The following is a 14,430-nucleotide window of genomic DNA, read 5'->3' on the forward strand; positions in this document are numbered from 1 at the left end:
TGGCTTTGAAATGTCAAGATTCTCACTTGGGCAACTGGGACCAAGGGCCAAAGGAGGCTCAAACCAGTGGCTAACAGTAGCAGAGGAATCTGCAGTCAAGTTCCAGTCTGGAATATATGCCAAGGATCAGAGCTCAAGTCATATTTTAGGATCTGGTTAGGAGGTAAGGCCAAAGCGAGGCATTCAAGAACAAAGTTCAGTATCAGTTACAGAGTACACAGTTACCCAGACACTTCCTGAAATGCCCCTTAAGTTTATATAGGGCGGGGAGTCTACCAGGATCCAAAGCTGCTGCCTGTTTGACCCCTTGCAGTGGGACTTACCAGGATCTGAATCCTCAGATAATCATGAGTAATGGAGCCCAAGCTACTTACAGTTGCTGCTGTGTGGCAGTAAGGAGTGATCTATTACCTACCATCGCTGCAGGATTGAAACCCACTGGGCTTTATGTAAATACAACAGCAAACTACTAATGTGGTCATTCTCTATATTTAACAAAGAGCTCTGGATTTCAGAGCCGATGCAGGGGTTGATTGTGAAAAGTGTGTAAAAATGAACTAAATCATTAAAGGTAAGAACTTTGAGCTGGTTTATGAATTAGCACCGAAGGATCAGTAACCTCTGCAGTATGGTGGCTCTATGGAGAAGAAGTTGGTTAGAGTCAGGGGGCATGCATCAATTCCACACTACCCTGACAGGGAATACTTGAGAGAGGCTTAATTTATGTACTAGTGTTTTTAGATATATGTTAAAATGATTTTTTCCAAGAACTTTAGTATAGGTTTTGGTAAGATGTTACAACACTGTGGGCATGTCTACACTAGCCCCCTAGATTGATCTAGGGAGGCTAATGAGGGCGACCGAAATTACAAATGAAGCGCGGGATTTAAATATCCGTGCTTGATTTGCATGTTCCTGGCCGGTCGCCATTTTAGAAAGTGATTAGCTTGAAGTAACTGCCTGCGTCTACACGCGGCAGTGAAACAGGATTCCAAAATAAAGTCCTAACTCAAATTAGCTGGTAAACCTCATTGCAGGAGGAATACCAGCTAATTTGAGTTAGGGCTTTATTTCGGAATCCTGTTTTACTGCCGTGTGTAAACGCGGGCAGTTACTCGGGCTAGTCGATGTCTAAAATGGTGACCGGCCGGGAACATGCAAATCAAGCGCGGGATATTTAAATCCCGCGCTTCATTTGTAATTTCGGTTGCCCTCATTAGCCTCCCTAGATCATATTAATTTTGAGGGTTCCCTGTGGTGAGGACACGATAGTTCAAATTTGTTAAATAGGGAGTTCTTAAGTCAAATATACTAATTTTGAAAGTTTCCTAGTGTAGACATGGCCTTACAGATAGTAACCTCCCAAAAGACTATGTAATTTTAACTTCACCAATACTGATCTAATTCCTGCAGCACTGCACAATTTACAAAGCTTCACTAGTATCCAAATTCAGAAACAACTACACATCTTAGGGTGAGTCTACACAGCAACGTTATTTCTTAACAACCAGCGTTATTTCAAAATAACTTAGTCCGAATCTACACAGCAGGCAGTTATTTCAAAAGAATGTCAAAATACTGTCAAACTAGAGCACTTCTTACTCCGACTCCTGTCACCCTCATTGTACAAAGAGTAAGGGAAGTTGGAGGAAGAGAACTCTATTTCGAAATAAGTGCTGTGCAGATGCTACCAATTTCGAAATAAGCTACACAATTGACGTAGCTCAGTTTGCATAGCTTATTTCAAGTTAAGCCCTGCTGTGTAGGTGCACCCAACAATCACAACCATGCAAACAATTATGCCTATAGGGGAAATTAATATCCATAGAAACTAGGCAAACTACATAAATTCTGGCAATCAAATGAGATGGAAAGTACAAACATATGTGCCTCGTATGGGGACTACTGCAAAGAACATTGGTTACATGATGAGGTACTTAAAAAAGAAAGATTAAACCACTGATGCACAAATGGGTGAGGGAACCTCAATATTTTCAAATGGAATGGGAGAAAGTCTACTTCTACTGATAGTGATCCAATCAATAGTTCCAGTATTAGAGAGGGCAGAAAGGATTAGCCAATATGTAAAATTGCAAAGGGAGACTCTTATTTTTATTTGGGCATGTGGATCAGTTTATTTTTCCTTTCATGCAGGAGGTTACTGTCCATAATTTTCTAGGAAAAAAAGTAAAATTATCCATATCTTTCCAGACACACGGTCATTTTGAGAGTGTACTGTTGTAAATAGAAGTGAGGACTAGGAATACAGGGCTACTGGGGGTCTAATCTTGGGTGTGCCACTGACATGCTGTGTGACCTTATCATGCCATATGATCTCATTCTACCCCAATTTACCCATTTTTAAAATGGATATAATATGAGTTTCTTATTTAATGTTTGTTGGGTGCTGTGAAATCCTTATGTAGACAATACAAGTGCAAATTATTACTCTCATCGAAATCTATTATCCTGATTTTAACATTCATACCTTTACATACAACAGAAGCTGTTTCCCCCAAAATATTATAAGGACGCATTGAGACAATAATCCCCAAATGCAGTGACAAACTAAAAAACTAAATGCTTACTTTCATGTTTACGCATGGTACAGTAGGCATGAATTGCAGCTATATCTGATGCTAAATTATTGAGTAGGAGGCGTTTTTTGTGTTGAGCCATAGCCAAGCGTGGATCAATCCATGGTTCTCCACATGATACATAAACCTGTAACACAGACAACTTACTTTTTAGCTTCACATTCATGTGAGGATATATGTACTATGTTCAATACGTAATATAATTGTGATTGTGAAAACATGCTAGTAATAGCTCACTTATTAGCTGGTTCTCATAGTAAAATGAATTAATATTAATACAGATCTATGAAATGTGTCAATAAAATCTAAAGAGTCAAGGTAATTGAAAAGTCATTTTTTTGCATTAAAGTTGAATTAAAAAGGAGAAAAGTGACTCTTGTACCTACAGGAGTCTGCATAGTGCAGGCGTTCTGTGAGCAGATCCCTTTGCAGGTTTAAAGGATGAAATCCTGGCCTTTGTGAACTCAAAGGAAGTTATATCTGGGTTTCCCTAGTCTAGAAATATTTTAAAACATAGTCTAATGTATAGAGGAGATTTAGAGATCCAACTAAAATGCAAAATCATTAACATATTTTTAAACAATTTTTAAAAACCATCAATTTAACAGGAAGCCAGCATCACATATTCAAATAGGGTAGAAAGCTACATATCTTGACAATGTCACAATGCATTTAAAGATGCCATCCTGCAAGTTGCTGTTCTACTTTGATCTTCCCACTCAATAGTATTTTGAAAATGGAAACACTCCAGCATAAAAGTTAGGTAACACTCAGTCCTTTTGGTTTACAGGTCAAGAGACAGTATGAATAGACATTGGTTAGAATGGCAGTTATCGTATATAGGATAACAAAGGTATGTTTTTGGGAAATAGGGCTGTAGTTTCTATATTTTTTTTTCCTATATCTGGATTACTTTACTTAGTTTAGAAACTGAGATAATTATTTAATTGTTGTCCATTAGTCCACATGTGATGATGAGTGGGTTAATAGTAGGGAAGTGGAAAAAGAAGTGAGAAAAATCAGACACTGATTCAAATGATACAACACTGGGCCCTCTGTATACCACAGCACACAAAAAGATTTAATGTGAGATAGTGTCTCCACTGTACAGAAGCTCAGTATTCTGAATTAATATTATTACATGAGCTGCAGTCCCGTAAAATCTTTCTTACCAGCTGATCTCTCTCAAGGTCTTTCAAAAGAAAGAGTTCCATGCCTTTTTCAGTGAATAATCTTCGAGCTGCTGTAGGTAAATTCAACATCACAGTGCACCTTTAATGACAGAAAATAGACATACCCTTTGTCATATTCTGCATATGGGGACATTATAGTACAGACACTGTAATCATTCAAGCGCTGGGTACATCTTTTAAAAATATTCAGTTATAAAGAATATTTGCAAATATAAATACTACTAAGCATACTGTGGACATAGTATGGATTTTCTATGTTTTCAACTAATATCTCTCCTTTATACTACACAACCATGATCCATTCAGATCAATGGGGATCCTACTGTTGTCTTGAATATTCTTCAATGTTGCCCTTTGGCTCTGATTCAGGACAGCTCTTACACACATAATGAAATGCACTTCTGAACAGGGATGGACGTAAGTGCTACTACTACTGATTTTTTAACTTGTCACTTTTAGGGTGTGTCTAGATTACAGGGTTTTGTTGACAAAAGTGGATTTTTGTCGACAAAACTATACCTTCATCTACACTGCCGCTGAGTTCTGTCGACATAACATTGACAGAACTCAGAAGTTTTGTCGACAGCTGTAAACCTCATTCTACGAGGAATAATGCCTTTTGTCGACATAATTCTGTTGACTGAAGGCGTTATTGCATCTACACTGTCCTTTGCATGTACACTGTCATGTCGACAAAGCGGCTTGCTTTGTCGACAGAACTGGCTGTAGTCTAGACACTCTTTGTTGACAGAAGCTTTGTCGACAGTATCTGTCGACAAAACTTCTGTCGACAAAAGCCTGTAGTCTAGACGTACCCTTAATGATAACCACTGTCTCCATTACATTTTATAGAGGTTATTTAAAATAGAATTTTATGAATGAAATACATAAAGCAATTATATTAGATTATTTTAAAGCGAACTAGAATAGCAATACTACTCAATTCCTGAGAAGGTTATGGGACCTACACTATAGATGTAAACAATGAGGTTGGAACATGTTCAGTCTTTTGAATAGAAATGGATAGCATACTCAAAAACGTCTAGATGGTATGCCTTCATTTTTAGTATGAAATGCACAGTTACAAGCTCTATATACAGAAAGCAAGGCGTTATTATACTTCAGATAATATCTTGCATTCATTTCATTTATAAAATATATTTTAAATAGGCCAAATCTATTTCTAGTATAACTTACCTAAAGACAATTTCACTATGGCTATGTCTAGACTACAGGGTTTTTTCGAAAAAAGTGGCCTTTTTTTCAAAAAATCTTCACCTGCATCTAGACTGCCGCTGCATTCTTTCAAAATTAAATTGAAAGAATGCAGCGGTTTTTTCGACAGCAGTAAACTGTCTTTACAAGGAAGAAGACCTTTTTTCAAAAGTAGGCCCACTAGTCAGTGAGGAGGGAGAAACAGTAACAGGAAACTTGGAAATGGCAGAGATGCTCAATGACTTCTTTGTTTTGGTCTTCACCGAGAAGTCTGAAAGAATGTCTAACATAGTGAATGCTAGTGGGAAGGGGGTAGGTTTAGAAGATAAAATAAAAAAGAACAAGTTAAAAATCACCTAGAAAAGTTAGATGCCTGCAAGTCATCAGGGCCTGATGAAATGCAGCCTAAAATACACAAGGAGCTGATAGAGGAGGTATCTGAGCCTATAGCTATCATCTTTGGAAAATCATGGGAGACAGGAGAGATTCCAGAGGACTAGAAAAGGGCAAATATAGTGCCCATTAATAAAAAGGGAAATAAGAACAACCCAGGAAACTACAGACCAGTTAGTTTAACTTCTGTGCCAGGGAAGATAATGGAGCAAGTAATTAAGGAAATCATCTGTAAACACTTGGAAAGTGGCAAGGTGATAGGGAACAGCCAGCATGGATTTGTAAAGAACAAATCAGGTCAAACCTATCTGATAGCTTTCTTTGATAGGATAACGAGTCTTGTGCATAAGGGAGAAGCGGTGGATGTGGTATACCTAGACTTTAGTAAGGCGTTTGATACGGTCTTGCATGATATTCTTATCAACAAACTAGGCAAATACAACTTAGATGGGGCTTCCAGTCCTAGTATTCTATGATTCTATGAAAAAGGCGTTCTTGAACGCAAACAAGGCTTTTTTGAAAGAGTGCATCCAGATTGCAGAGTTGTGGCTGTTTAGACAATCTGTTTCGAAAGCTTTTTTGAAAGATTCTTTCAAAAAAAGCATGTAGTCTAGACCTACACTATGACTGGGATATTGACATATTAATGGAATAGAATATATGTATTTGAATGTTTACCTGTCCAAAAAGTGGTGAAATTCTATTTTTTGTATTTCCATTCCAGGGTCTTCATCAGGATGCATTTTCTGGTTCTCCTTCATTTTCTGTTTCTTTTGTGGATGAAAGTTTCTAAAGCAAATGAATACAGTTTTTAATTGGCACATATAGATTTTCAGTTTCCTAGTGTGGTTTATGGATTGATTTGGAAGCACTAGGCTGAGGAAAAGAGATGGTGCTGGCTGCCAAAAGGCAGGACAAGTCAGGAATCTTAGAAAGAGCTAATCTTGAGTTGTTTCCTCCTGCTGTAAAATACCTCCTTGCCTAGTTTGTCTTATCCAACATTTTTTCCAGCTGTCAAAGTTCCTGACTTCTTTCTTGGGTTGAGAGTGGGGGTGAAGAGTAGGAGGTGGGCCATGTCATGAGGTCAGGCCTGAAGTGGAGAAGAAGCCAGTAAAATGAGATGGTAGATAAAAAGGGGTGGGAAGCATGAAAAACTCTGCCTACTTGAGAAAAATAAGGCCTTGTGGTGCTTGTCATAGAGATGAAGCAAAGACTACAGCCTGTCTTCTCGGTTCCATTCCCTTACTGTAGAACTCTGAGGATACATACATTTTTTTTCTCAGCATTCAACAGGTTAAATCACATGTTCAAGAATTTTTAAAGCAAAGTTTTAATACTTTATATTGGACAAAATGTTGCCATAATTTCAAAACACATTACATGTTAGTGTCTGGCAAAGCATCTACTTCAAAAAAAGAATGACACATTATCTAGTATCATTATCTAGTATCACCTAGGACAGTAGCTTAAGAATGACAATAATATACTGTGTGGTGATCAGGGCTCCAACTATGCAAATGTTTCTGCGTATGTGTCACTCTGAGTATGAGACTAGTCTTATTGACTTCAATGCTTGTGATGGCAATAGTTAAGAGAAAAAGTCTTTCTATTTGAAATGATCTAATTCAACAACTTCATAAAAAGATGATTTCAGAAATGATAAAAAATAAAAAAGTCAGAAATTTAGGACTATTCATTAACTTTCTATGTGAAAAAAATCTGAATTATTTTAAGAGCGCTATACTCACATTTTAGATATAGTAGAATGAACTAATTATGGAATGTATGCCTCAAAGATTTCAATTTCAGGCTTGACTTTACTTTGAAAATTAATTTTTTACTCTATCATTTTTGCAGGCAACTCAGTGGACAGCCTAGCTGACTATTACTCATTGTTCAGTGATGTATGAACTATATTTAATCAATGTGAAGAAAATAAAATTAAACTGTTATCAGAAGCATCAAATGTTCTGTAAACCTCAAAAGAAAGGCCAAAAGGTAACTTCTCCACTAACAAAATGAGAAACAATGTATTTAACTTATTCTTTAGATCAAAGCTTTTCAATGAGTTATGAATTACTATCTTTCTGTCATATAAAATGAAAATAAACTTGTATTCTTTTTGCCAAATATATTTTTTTCAAAACATTTTATTCATATACATACTAGAAAACAAAGATATTTTAAATATTTTTAAAAAAGCATTTTAAAATAACTATTTCAGAGCTAAACAATCATTTGAATAGCTGGCTGCAGAGTTCAATGACATGAGATATATGCATTTACATCCAACAAAGATGTTATCATGAAATCACTTGGTATGTCAGAATTGATTGTTTCATGACAAAATAAATGTAAACAATGCTAATTGTCTCATGATAAAATAACTCTACTTCCCCACAGTTTTATTAATACTCCCCCACTCTTTCAAGTTTTGTGTGCCATTCTGAGTTCGTCTCATAATGGTCCCAAGAAAACCCTCCATTATGGACCTCTATTAATTCATTCTCCATTTTTCTCACTGCTATTTAGATAGAATCATTATCATGTAGTTTTGGTCTTAGCTGATCAAGATGGCAAGACAAGGGTGGTTTGCTTGTTTTTCTAAACCACTGGGAGGCAAACACAGTCTTCCATTTCTAAATTACTGCTTCAAACTTAGTTGTTCAGGAGCCTATGCTATATGAATTGCACTGAAGGTTTCAGTTCATTTCCAAGCTAATTGATGTTAATATACTAAAAATACTTTCGCAATGGTAGCTGTTGAGGTGGAGAGGTTAAAGATTTCATAGGTAAGACACCGAAGCTAGCCTTTACCATTCTTACAGCTGATTTTATTGGGTCAGGGTAGAAACACAATGAGCCAGATTTTCAGCTAGTGTAATGCAGTCCAATTTTTCTGACATCCTTGAACCCATGCCAATTGATACAAACAGAGGCTCTCACCTGTGAGAGAATCGCACTGTTTAGGTGGAGAATCTCACTGTGTCACTTTCATTAACCAACTCATTCCCTGGCCAAATAGATGATTTTGATATCCATTACTTTAAACAGTGCTGCCTAGTCACTCATAAAGCAGGAGTTCCTAAAGCAGCGGTGTGCTTTGCTCCTTCCCAAGTAAGGAATGTATCAGATCAGTTTTGCATTCTGGCTTCAAGGAAAGGAAGCTGATAATGAACTTAGATCTCCCTGCACAGCAGCATATTGTACTGTAAGCAAAAGACCTTGAGCAAGCTGGCCTTTGACAATTTAAGCTCACACATCACAGATGAATGACCAAAGAACAATTCTCAGCAAAAATTAGTCTAAATACATTGATAAACAGTGTGTGACTTTTTCTTTACTATTTCAAGTAGTTATTTTAGGAGACTGTACTGTAACTTTTAGAAAAAAATCCTTTTAAAAATGATCCCTTTAAAAATGATCAGTAGCAAAGTTATTCTACTAAGTGGAAATATATGCAAGTTAAAGTGAACCATATTTCTTAAGAAATTATTTAGTCTATGATGTTGTTAAAATAATTGCTATTTCCTTACTGTCTGTTTAGCATATTTGCAACATCAGGTCCAACGATGGTGACAGCCTTACTTTTGTCCCTGTCTCCATTGTGCAAAGCCCTCAGTCTCACAGGTATATGCCAATCTGACTTCTTTCCAGCTGGTTTCTTAAGTGAAGGACTGTTTGGAAGCAGCAGTCCCTCAATTGGCCAGTCAAAATCCTTTAAATTGAAAAGCAAAATATTTGTTGAGTTTAATATATGTAGCCTAGTAAGTAGGTTTATTTGTTATTTTGGTTTTTATTTTGTTACACAAACCCTTGTAATATTTTTTAAAGTTAACCTAATGAAAGTTGAGGTATCATAGTAATGGGTGAGGTATAAGAACCTAGACAGATGGACAGACGAAATGAAATCTTTCCAAAAGAAGTTGTGCAACTATGGAGTCCTAGTTTCTCAGTCTCGGAATGCAAGATCATGACAAAATCCTCAGATTTCTCAATGGAAAAGAAAGGGAGTGCTGGACGGTGTCACTGAACTGAATCAGCTGCTCTTCATCATTATATAATATACCTTGCTCATGAAAGAACAAAGATACCCATTCTCTATAGTTTGGGAAAGAGGGATTATGTTGAAGAACAAGGTATCATCATTTTCCCACTGCACAGACCACAATAATTCTGGGCAGATTATGGCAAGGTAAGGGATAGCTCTTTTCCATAAAAAAATTAAGTAAGTAGGAAATTATGGTGTTGTCCAGGTCCTTCAGGGCAGGGCCTTGGGGATGGAGGGGAAGGGGGTGCAGGAGGCTGGCAGCCAGGGGCCTGTTCTCTCACCCCAGCCTCCCAGGGACTTGTCTCCCTGCTGGACCATCCAGCCAACCAAGGGCTTGTTGTCTCCCCCCGTGCCTCCTCCAGTATGCCAGGGGTTTGTTGTCTCCCACTGGATTCTCCGCCCCTCCCCCCCCCCCAGCCACTAGCAGCCTGTTCTCTCCCTCTATGCTCCCCTCAGCTGCTAGGGGCTATTTTTATTTCCCGCCCCCCCGCGTTGTGTCCAAGGGCTGGGAGAGGGGGAAGGGATTGGGGCAGTGGGGCTACTTACTGGTGTGATGGCAGAATAGATGGTGGAGCCTCAGTCCTGCTGACCACTCCATTGGTGGTATGGCTGCCCCCAGTGGACACTCTGCAGAATAGCTTTCCATTGCAGGCTCACTGCCCCTAGTGGCTGCTCTTATATCGAGTCCCTCTACACAGCAGCCTTTCCCTTTTCATGTTATGAAAAACTGTCCTTTTCCCTGGGCTTCCGGTTGCCCTGGCACAACCAAATCCTGGCCTTACTTTAAGTTAGAAAAACTTAAAAAACAACAAATAGACTAGCAGCACCTTAAAGACTAACAAAACATGTAGATGGTATCATGAGCTTTCAAGGGTACAACCCACTTCTTCAGATGAAAGGTGGGTTGTGCCCACAAAAGCTCATGATACCTTCTACATGTTTTGTTAGTCTTTGAGGTGCTGCTAGACTATTTGTTGTTTTTTAAGTTTTTCCAGTTACAGACTAACACAGTTAGGAGAAGAGGAAGCTGCATACCAAATTTGGTGGCCCTAGTTCTTATAATTTAGGAAGAGTTCTTGAACAAATGAACTCACAGACAATCATACTCTTGAATCTGTTCTTCATATCTGTTTCCACTCTTCCATAGTAATTTTAGTCACTACCAGAGTTCCCTCTAAACTGTGCAGCAGCACACCTTCACAGGTGAATAATCAGCTCCGCCCAGGCAGTCAGCTCCTTGCACAGAGCCCTGAACCTCTGACTGGGTGGGCCTGATTAATCACCTATGAAGCTGTGTTGCCAAGCAGCTTAGCGAGAACACTGGTCACTACCTCTCATTCTTTTTTTTGGTCATGAAAGTTAGCATTTATTCTGTATTAAAACAGCTCAATATTTTATGTAAGTTCCTTTTATACCGATATCTGCACTAGATATAATTTTCAGATATTGAAAGATTTTTATGTATAGCCTCTATTTTTGCATTGGATGTCACATTTGATTTGTAAAATATTGTGAATATTGAGATCCTAATAATTTTCTTAAAGTATCTGTTTAAAATCTAATGAGGTTCTGAATAATTTAGTTTATATATACCTTCATCAGTCTTCACAGTTCCCATTTCTGTTCTAGGATTTAAATCCTTATTTTCATATATTTGCAATAGAGAGAGTGGGATTTTCAACTTTTGCTTTGTCAATATAAATACATGCGTACCGAATTCATGAATATTTAATAGTGGCTAAGAGCACTGTGAAGTTTTGTTTTCATTAATAAAAAGCAATCTGCTATGACTAGGTTCAATATGGCTGAATATTCTTTTATTTAGGTTCCAGTTCTGCCACACCTTACTCCATAACTAGTCACATTCAATTACATGTTACAGATGATAGAATTGGGCCTTTGTTTTTCAAAACAAGCAAACAACAAAACAAAAAATCCCCCACAGCTAACATTTATAATTACTGATACCAATAAAACAAGCTAAAATTTTTAAAGATTACACATATATTCTGCAGATCTGAAGTATGACATAATAATAACCTCGATGAGAAAAATTCAACCTCTTGCAGACAATGTCCCTTTTACTGACAGTTAATGTTTGATTCAAAGGTGAGCAAAAAGCAAAAATAAAGTAAATATTACCTTTTATATGAAAAGTTTAATAGTGAAGTGCATATTGCTATAGATTGTTCTTTGTTTCAGAATTAAAGACTGGTAGAATAAATTTAAAATTCCATTAAGTTTACATTAATTCATTAAAACAACAGACATTTTTGCTCTTGTCCCATTGTGTATTTGCATTTATTCTTTTCCGAAAGATAAAGTTTGCTTGACATGCTTGGACAGCGCATCAAATCTTTTTAGCTTCAGCAGATGCTTAGCAAATTAAACAAACTGCTGCATGTGTTGTTATTTTTTGAATGCATGAAATTACCTCATTAAGTTCTCCATTTGGAAGGACAGGCCACATGTATGTCAACTTGTTCCACAAGGGATTTTCCACTTTGGAATGTTTCCACTGGTCTGGTTTAGTTGTCCCTTCATGTTTTATAGCCCATCTAAAAAAATGAAATTGAATCTCTTTTTTATAATTACATTTTTAAATGGGAATAACTTTTAAGCAGTTAAATTGCAACTTTCTCTTTAGAGATGCTGCAGAGCAAAACTGTGCACATGGTTTTGAACATCTAACCTCTTCAGATGGTGATGAGTGTACTAAAACCCTGGATCAGAATACCCCTGATATTTAAGGTTTGAAATCCACCTCTCAATCTGAGCTTCACCAAATCTTGAAGTGTTCAGATTTTATTTTGGTTAGAGACAGGTTTTTGAGCTGTAAAACTGGGCCCAGATAGCAGTTGCATTCACTTGCAGGATTAATTACAGGAATCTTGATCTGAGTTTTAATCTTTCTCCTTGAATAGTTCCTTAACAATACATGATGCTGAGAGTGATGGAATGCACATCATGTTCACAGTTAAAATAATTTTCATATTGTGCCTACGTACATATCACACTAAAGTAAATGATAAGCAGTTATGAGTTGCAAGGTTGAAGACATTAGTGACTGTCTATGACTACCAGAGTGTAATGCATTTATGGTGCTTATTTAAAGAGAAAACGATCAAGGAGTAATCCTTTATATACCAATATAGGCCCCCATATAGAAGGGATTTCAGCACATGTTTAACTTCAAACATATGCTTAAGTCCCATCAATCTGACATACACATATACTTAAATGTAAGAGCGTTCTTGAATAATTCTTCTGAATACAGATGCTTTCCTGAATTGCATCCATAATATCCAATATATTGTCCAGCAATAGATATGTGACATCTTAACAACATTGTTTTGGCTTATTTACTCTACAGATTCCAGGTTTATTAAAATGATGGAAGATTTAGATAAAGAATCTTTATTATTCACCCTGAAAAGAATCTCTAGAATAGTAACGGGAAAGCTAAGCTAGTGAGGCTGCTGTTTGACTAGCTCTCCTTCATCCAGTGGGCCACAGTACTGTCGTTAGCCAAGACAGTCTCCCAGGACAGGGTCGTTTTGCTAACTGTGCTTGTGTACCTAGAATTAGTGGGGTATGCTGATTGAACTCTAGCAGTGCTTTGATTGGATGAGGAGGCAATTCATAGCTTTCACAGTCAATGTTGTATGCAGTCAGCACACACTTCACACACCCTTGCTTTACATGCATGTCAATTTAATAACACCAGTAGGAAAAAAACCCTACTGTTACTTGTTTCTGTAACTGGCATTCTTTGAGATATGTTGTTCATGTCCATTTAACATAGATGTGTGTACTCTCCACATGCACTGGTGCTGGAAGATTTTTCCTCAGCAGTACCCGTAGAGGGCTGGGTCTCAGCTCCCCCTGGAGTGGCATGCACGTGCTATGCTATATAGGGTGCTCTCAGGCCCCTCCCTCTTCAGTTCCTTTTGCTAAGAGACTTCAACAGCAGGAAAGGAGGGTGGGAGGATGAACGTTCATGAGCAACACATCTCAAAGAGTACCAGTTACAGAAGCAGGTAAGAGAGGGTTGTGCAGTATTGAGAGTTCTTTGAGATGTGTATCTCCGTGGGTGCTCCACTCTAGGTGCTGGTGTGTCCTTGTGCCAATGATTAGAGATCTTTTCCTTCAGTGCCCTGCCATGCCATGCATGTGCAGTAGTGTCCCTTTGTACCATTACTGTATGTTGATTGCGCACATGGCATGGTGTCTCTGTTCCTTCTCTATCTTGCATATAGCCTCGAAGAGGCTCCAAAGTAGGGGAGGAGGGACGGTAGTGAACATCACCAGGAACATACATCTTGAAGAACCCTTGTTACAGGACAAGGTTTGTAACTTTCTCTTCTTCTTTGAGTAATGTCGCTATGGGTACTCCACTCTAGGTGCCTGAAGAGCAGTGTCTGTCTCATGGAGGGGGGTTTTGAAGCCATGACAGGGAGACAGTGGAGAGGACAGAGTGTTCCACTGATGTTGTTGGGATTAGGCCAGATGTAGTCTGGCGAATGTGTGTTCAGAGGACCAAGTTGCTGCTCTGCAGATGTCCTCAAGTGGGACATTGTTGAGAGAGGCTGTGGTTGACACCACCGCTCTGGTGGAATGAACCATGATAACAGGTGGCAGTTGCCTGTTATGGATAGTATAACAAGTATGGATGCAAGAGGAGATACATTTTGATATTCGTTGCAAGGAGACAGCATGTCCTTTCGAGTGTTCAGTGAAGGAGATGAAAAGGCTCATGGATTTCCTCCAGGACTTGGTCCTGTTGAGATAAAATGTAATCACTCGTTGAACATTGAGGGTATGTAATGTTACTTGGATCACACTGTTATATGGCTTTGGACAGAATGTAGTTGAATGGATTGGTATTAATATGGAAGAATGTGAGGACTTTTGGGAGTCACAGACTTTTGCAAGTACAGAAACAAGGTCTGCATGGACCTCAGTGGTACTTTAGTATGAC

General features: G+C 38.1%; 1 protein-coding gene across 4 annotated transcripts in view; it reads right to left on the reverse strand.

The window, feature by feature from the left end:
• The window catches only part of DCDC1 (doublecortin domain containing 1), a 605,588-nt gene that overhangs the window by 93,268 nt on the left and 497,890 nt on the right, over positions 1-14,430 (reverse strand). For all 4 annotated transcript variants that reach the window (XM_025187660.3, XM_075927786.2, XM_075927784.2 and 1 more), the window contains 5 exons: positions 11,884-12,007; positions 8,935-9,116; positions 6,077-6,187; positions 3,770-3,869; positions 2,589-2,724 (listed from right to left, as the gene is read on the reverse strand). In XM_025187660.3, coding sequence (XP_025043445.1) covers positions 2,589-2,724; positions 3,770-3,869; positions 6,077-6,187; positions 8,935-9,116; positions 11,884-12,007 — 653 coding nt within the window. The remainder of the gene's footprint in view (positions 1-2,588; positions 2,725-3,769; positions 3,870-6,076; positions 6,188-8,934; positions 9,117-11,883; positions 12,008-14,430) is intronic.

The sequence above is a fragment of the Pelodiscus sinensis genome, chromosome 5 (assembly GCF_052426305.1).
Source record: "Pelodiscus sinensis isolate ZL-2025 chromosome 5, ASM5242630v1, whole genome shotgun sequence".
Lineage (NCBI taxonomy): Eukaryota > Metazoa > Chordata > Testudines > Trionychidae > Pelodiscus > Pelodiscus sinensis.